At 34.0% G+C, this 7,500-nt stretch overlaps 2 protein-coding genes across 7 annotated transcripts in view; both read left to right on the forward strand.

Annotated features, from left to right (window-relative positions):
* Positions 1–2,748, forward strand: part of LOC122256350 (pyrimidodiazepine synthase) — a 3,636-nt gene extending 888 nt beyond the window's left edge. Inside the window, exons 3-6 of the mRNA XM_086531969.1 lie at positions 325–544; positions 1,090–1,237; positions 1,542–1,645; positions 2,192–2,748. Coding sequence (XP_086388095.1) covers positions 325–544; positions 1,090–1,237; positions 1,542–1,645; positions 2,192–2,317 — 598 coding nt within the window. The 3' untranslated portion in view covers positions 2,318–2,748. The remainder of the gene's footprint in view (positions 1–324; positions 545–1,089; positions 1,238–1,541; positions 1,646–2,191) is intronic.
* A 2,884-nt stretch (positions 2,749–5,632) lies between these two features.
* vtd (RAD21 cohesin complex component verthandi) overlaps positions 5,633–7,500 on the forward strand; it is a 13,373-nt gene continuing 11,505 nt past the window's right edge. For 3 of the 6 annotated variants that reach the window (XM_043020983.2, XM_043020985.2, XM_086531785.1), the window contains exon 1: positions 5,653–5,827. The gene's annotated coding sequence lies outside the window, so the exon portion shown is untranslated. Of the gene's footprint in view, positions 6,276–7,500 lie in introns of all 6 variants that reach the window. The other 3 variants (XM_043020986.2, XM_086531784.1, XM_043020984.2) reach the window with 3 other exon arrangements.

Consider the following 7,500-nt stretch of genomic DNA (forward strand, 5'->3'; position numbering starts at 1 on the left):
CTATTCTGTGATACATCTCTCTTTATCTCAAATCTCTCTCTCTCTCTCTCTCTCTCTCTCTCTTTCTCTCCCTCTCACTCTCCCTCTCTCTGTCTCTCTCTGTCTCTCTCTTTCTCTCTCTCTTTCTACCTCCCTCTCCCTCTCCATCCCTTCCTCCTTGCCTTCTTCCCCCTCCCTCCCTCCATCTCTCCATCTTTCCGTTGTTATGCCCAAGAAAGCACAGATCATCAGGAAGTTTACAAAAGAATCCCAACCTCCCTTCGGTCAAACTTCACACCAATCGTTAATTAAAACTTCCCAATAACATTATCTTTTCCCCCTCAGATTCGACATAGTCAACATCAACTTACGCCAAAAACCCGACTGGTTCTTGGCCAAAAACCCGCTGGGGAAAGTGCCAGCGTTGGAGACAGGCGGCGAAACCATATACGAATCCACGATCGTCTGCGATTATTTAGACGATAGGTTTCCGGAGCCCGCGCTTTATCCTAACGATCCCTGGGAGAAAGCCCGCGACCGCGTTTATGTGGAACTCTGGGCGAAGGTGAGGAGGGATCGTGGCTATAAGTGGTGTTTTGGATTTTTTTTTTCTTTTTTATCTTTTATTAGGCCATGTATTATGGTTGTAATTGATATCAAATCATACAATACACACATAAACACACACACATATATGTATATATACATACACACACACACACATATATATATCTATATATATATATGAATATATATATATACGTATGTATATATACATATATGTGTGTGTGTGTGCGTGTGTGTGTGTGTGTGTGTGTGTGTGTGTAATATATATATATATGTGTGTGCGCGTGCGTGTTTGTGTGTGTGTGTGTGTGTGTGTGTGTGCGCGTGTGTGCGCGTGCGTGCGTGTGTGTGTGTGTATGTGTGTGTATGTGTGTGTGCGTGCGCGCGTGCGTGTGTGTGTGTGTGTGTGTGTATACGTGTATGTGTATGTCTGTGGGGGGTTATGTATGTGTATATGTATGTAAGCGCTTATGTGCGGCCATACATGTCAATATCCATCTATTTGTGACAGCATTAAAGAAAACACTGCTACCGCCTCCGCAGGTTTACGGACCAATATACAAGATCTATTCCGCGAAGGGCGACCAGCAGACCATGGCAGAGGCCTTTGAAAGCTTCTTATCCGGTCTGGATATATTCGAGACCGAACTTTCTAGAAGAGGGACCACTTATTTCGGCGGGGTTAGACCAGGTGAGCGCATTAGATAGAATATATTGATAGAGCAAGTGTCTTTATAACGAGCCATTTGGGTCATTTGGCTAATCAGCTGTTTAGAATTATGTAAATATGTTGAAATATGAAATAATCGACTATTTATTATGTCGATGTGATTAAGATTTATTTCATATATTGCAAATTCCGTGCAACATGCAGTTACTTGAAGATAAGATCATACTGCATAATAGATTTTGTGTTATAGAAACCTACAAGATTTTCCGATAATTTATAAAAAAAAACGAATTATTTTCACCTAACTTTCTTTCCTTCGTTGCAGCGATGCTTGACTACATGATATGGCCACATTCCGAAAGATTTGCCATGTTGACTATGTTTGCAGGGGAGGGATACGAAATTCCAAGGGATCGATACCCGAATATGGTAAGAAAATGTTTTTTTCTTAATTTTTATTTCGTCTATATATTTATGTAAAAAAAAAAAAATTTGTGAGAAAAGGGTTGTTTTGATAAAGATTTAAGAAATAATGTTTGTATTATGTTTTTATTTTTTGTGGGGGGAAAGTGTTTTGATATAAGGTATAAAAAGATTGATTTTTGATATATTGTTTACTTTGGAGGGGTAAGCTCGCATTTATATCTGTCTGTCTATATATCTATATCTATATATATATATATATATATATATATATATATATATATATATATATATATATATATGATAAGAACATCGTAATTATTGGATTTTCTATATACTTTTTATGGATTGGTGAGTTATGATAATAGTTTTTAAAACTCTTTTCAAGGATCAAGAAAATGCATGTTATATGAATTAGTGTGTGTATATTTGTGTTTATGTATACGTGTCCGTGTGTGCGTGTGCGTGTGCGTATGCATGTGCGTGTGAGTATGTATGTGTATGTGTGTGCGTGCGCTCGCAGTTCTGACATATCCATCACATTTTTTCCAGTTGTCCTGGATTGGAAAAATGAAGGAAGATCCAGCCGTAAGGAAAAGTTACTTCACCCCCGAGGAACATCTGAAATTTATTAAAGGAATGATCAATGGAAATCCTGACTATGATGGGGAGGAGTGACGTCACCACGAGATGTGAACGAAACAGTTATATGTGACTTGCTTTTTTTTTCTTTAATTCTGTTTCTGTTTTATTTTATTTTTTCTATTGTCACCCCCCCCCTCTCTCTCTATTGTTTTGTGTATGTATATATATATACATATATACATATATATATACATATATATATGTACATATATGTATATATATGTTACAATATATATATATAATTATATATACATATACATATACATATTAAAATGGCCGTATATATATATATATATCTATTAATATATATATCCCCCGGATATATATATATGATATATATATGTATATATATATATATATAATTATATATATAATCTCTCTATTTTGTGGAATCAATGTGTTTAAAATCTGTTGGTATTTACGTCTATGGGTTTTTTTTTTTTTAACGAATAAATAACTACATTTTTCCTACTTTATTTCCCATTACATTAGATTACCACATTTGTTTGAATTATGTACCGTAATCTTATGTATTCTGTTATAACACGTAATCAACGTAGACCTTTATGTGTTGCGATAAAAAAAAACACTTTTAATTAATATGATAGGTTCTCGAAGGGAACGTAAGTATACAACATAAATTTATCTGTTTGTCTAACGCATAAGCATATTTAAGATTTTGATTTTTTTTAAATTGTGGAATAGTAACTGATGCATGGAAGTGCATTGCAATTGCAGATGTTAATAATGAAGTTAGTAACATTAAGTGGAATGATACGAGAAATGATGATAGTGAATGATATAATGAGAAGTTAATAAGAATGATAATGGTTGTGATAATTACAATGATTAACAATTATTATGGTGATGATTATATATATATACATATATGATAATAATGATAATAATTACAACTACAACAGCAAAGATAATGATCATCATAGTAAAATTAATTATCCTGATAACATTTGTGATAATTATCCTAAAAATGGCAATGATGATGATAATGATAGTAATGATACTTAAATAGTAATGACAATGATAATAATATTATTGATACTTAAATAATAATGACAATAATAATACTAATAGTAGTAGTAATAATAATAATAGTAATGATAATAATAATACTGATAATGAAAATAACTGTAATAAGATAATACTACTACCACTTATAAAAAACATATTGATAATAATAACATAAAAAATCACCATTACCATTAGGATAATAACGACTATAATATTAATAGCAATTATAATAAAAAAAAACATTACAGTGTTGACACCTCAAATGACAAAGGACCAAAGAAACAAAACACTTTCAAAATGGGGTCTCCCAAAAATAAACAAACAATTCGAAAATAAGACGAGATTAGAGTCAGTTGAAAAGTGAAAGGGGAAGGGGGGGGGAGAGAAAGGGTAGGGTACCTGACTCTTCACCCCCACCCCCCCTTTCCCCACCTACCCACGTGTCTACAGAGATGGCGGGCTGGGAGGTGCTCTTTGGTTTGGTTGATTTTTGTGAGAAATGTATACACACACACATACACATACATACATACACACGCACATACACACATATATATTTATATATATATATATATATATATATATATTTAAATATATATATATATATATATATATATGTGTGTGTGTATATACGTGTATATATATGATATATATATATAGATATAGTTATAGATAGATAGATATACGACCTGCAGTGGAATGATACAGAGAAATGTATACACACACACATACACATACATACATACACACGCACACACACACATATATATATTATATATATATATATATATATATATATATATATATATATATTATATATATATATATACATATATATGTATATATATACGTATATATATAAATATATATATATATATATATTATATATATATAAATGTATATATATATATATATAACATATACACATATATATATATATATATATATATATATATATATATATATATATATATATATTGTGTTTGTGTGTATGTATGTGTATGTGTGCGTTCATGTGTATGCATCTGTATGTATGTGAATGAGTGTGTGTGTGTGTGAGCGCTTATGTATGTGCGTATGAGCGTTTGTGTATGTGAGTGCGTGTGTACATGTACGTGTATACTCTTCCCTGCATTCCAAAGGGCATTTCCGATCCGTATGAAAGACACCGATCCAGGAAAGAGCAATAAAACGGTCAGTCTGAGAGAAGCCATTTATAGGCGTGGGCACAAATATCCATTTTACTTCGAATTTTACAAGAACTTTGAACCTCCGAAAAGATCTTTCTTTGAGGTTCTAGATATGGTATGCTACCTTTCCTCATTTCTAAAGCTGCTAAACCCCATGACTCTCTTAACTGCCTTGGTAATACGTGGAATTATTGTCTTTGGGACAGCTCTACCGTGAACTAATCCAGTGGCAAAGAGCTATATACTTTTATTGGGCTCAAGTGATACCAATTTTACATTCCTGTGAGTGTTGGCCATATTTTTGGATATTGTAGAAGATCTGTTGCGTTTGTGTTGGGGATTTGTATAGATTTTTCGATATTGCATATACATATGTATGTATGTATGTGTGTGTATGTATATATCTATATCTAAATATATATCTATATTTATATCTATATATATATTTATATATAGTTATTATCGCCTTTAACAAAATTCATATACAGATACTTTCGTAAAGAGTACTATCTCCTTTTGCCAGTGCATTAATCACCTCGAAATGAAAAAAAGAAAAAAGGAAACTCGAACTCGCTTTCAGAAGACCCGCGAAACAAAGGTTACGAAACGCCATTTTTTTGTTTTGTGAAATGTCATATTTTGAGGGAAATGGATTTTCCCTTTTATGCTAATACAGTCTTTTAGTCATTGAGCTTGCCATAAACCCCTATCTTCTCGCTTCGTTTCATTAACATCCGGTATCAAAACTTCAGAAAATATTACTTAGAAAAAAAGGAAAGAAAATCCTGCATAACCAAAATTCCCGCGAAAACCATAAACGTGGAAATCCTTACCAACAAGTGTCCCAGATACTTTATAGAGCATCCAAACTCCTTTACCAGCGAATCGAAGATACCCTTGAACGAAAGTCATATTTAAAGACTTATCCGAAAATAATGCAAATATATAACAAAAGTACACCACAAGATAAACAAAAATAAATCCTAAGAACCCTAAATATACCCAAATCATTCAACAGATCCATCAAAATCGACCCAAATCCCGCTTTCGGAAAGATTCGAAGTCCCCAGCGAGCGCCTCGGCAGCGATGCTCTTTTGTTCCATCGATCCGCCGCGGGTGACGCTTCCCGGGAGTTCAAACGCAGCGCCAAAACGGTCCCGCGACGCCATCTTAACGGACGTGTTTTCGCCGATGTAAACAAATATTGGAAGATTTATCGGGGATTTTTCTCTAGTGCTGTTCCCGCCTTGAGCGTTTCTTTCTCCTTTATTTCCCCAAGTGTGCCTTTGGGGAAAGAGGAGAGGAAGAGAGAGAGTGAGAGAGGTAAGGAAAGAATTTGATTTGGGAAAAAAAAAATTCGGGGGGAGGAGGAGGTGAAAATGTTCGTCTGTTGTTGTTTTTTTGGTGTGGTGTCGTGATGTGTTTCCCTGCGGCTCGAGGAACGGGATGTGAATATCAGGACAACTACCGGCGATGGAAAGAGAGAGGAGAAATACCCCGAGAGCGAATAAATAGACGGAAATAGAACATACATGTGGCGGAAAGCGGAACTGTAAACAAACCCGAAATCCACAAACAAAAATTCGCTTCTCTTTTTCTTTTGGGGGAAAAAAAGAAGATGGAAAGGTTAATAAAGAACTATATTTAGTGATTTTAAGAAACGGGAATTAGTTTTAAGGAAAGAGAAAAGACGAGGAAGAAGGAATTTTAGAGAAACTGAAGGAACGCCCAAAGTGGTGGTGAATATTCGAGGAAACGGAGGGCAGTGAAGGTAATATCTATGCGGTATTTTTCGTATCGAAGTGTCGATTTTCTCTCCAGGAAAATAAGGTGTGTGTTAAATAAGCCTGAAATTCCTGTTTATTTTCCAAAATTGAAAAGTTTTAATAATATGGAGCCTGTGATTTTGACTGTTTACCATTTGTGATTTCTTTTTAATGCCCAGTGATCGTGGTACAGAAAGTTGATATTATAAACTCCCAAGTTTTGGCGTAGTGGTGAGCGGGATGAAAGAGTGAATTGTGAATGCTAAGCCAAGACTGAGAGCCTTCATTATGTGTTTGTCGCAGCACGATTTGCTCCCAAGTTACGGCGATGGCACCAGATATGCTGTGCTAATGTCAGCCTATCCCTATTTTAAATGCTAAATTACCTACTAAGCAATCCACAATGTAAAGTGCAACTATCATGTGGCCAAGTATGAGCAACAGGAATATTCCAACCTAATTGATGCTATTTTGATGACCACTGTAGGTATATGTATCTGTGTGGCTACTTCCTTTGGCAAGAACTAGGATTCCAACTCAGCAACCACAAATGCATTGATGTTGCATCACTTTTTTGTATTTAATGATGGTGATATTATGCCACATATGTGTATATAGTGTATATATATGCAAATTCTTCTACGCATGCAGGCATATGAGCACAAATACTCGTAGATGCTATATAGGTGTACTTACGAGATTCATTATGTATGTGTACACACACACCACATACACATTTTTATTTTTATTTTGTTTATTATAAAAAGACATGTTTTCTTGTGACCTAGTTTTACATCACCTCTAAAAGGCCAAGTTTTTGCTAAATTCTTTATATTTATATGTATTCATTTGCATATATCTATTTCTTTATATACACAATGAATTTTGTGTGTAAATTCGCATCTTTCAAATGATTTTTAATTAAAGGGATAGTCTTGAAATGTATATTATAAAATTAACAATTAATAGCAATAGCATTGAAGGATGAGTCATGTAAAATAAGGATGTCTCAGGCTTCTAAACCAACTGTAATACTATAACATAAACAAAATATAACTATCCATCAAATTCAAACCTTTTAGCTGTATCATGAACAAATAATTGTGCACCAAATTCAAACCTTTCAGCTGTCAAACTTTCAGCTGTATCATGAACAATAATCAAATAAATTCAACCTTTCAGCTGTATCATGAACAAATAATTGTGCACCAAAACTTTCAGCTGTATCAT

This window comes from Penaeus japonicus, unplaced genomic scaffold (assembly GCF_977035675.1).
Source record: "Penaeus japonicus unplaced genomic scaffold, GWHDUDI00000001_assembly GWHDUDI00000036, whole genome shotgun sequence".
In the NCBI taxonomy this organism is placed as follows: Eukaryota; Metazoa; Arthropoda; class Malacostraca; order Decapoda; family Penaeidae; genus Penaeus; species Penaeus japonicus.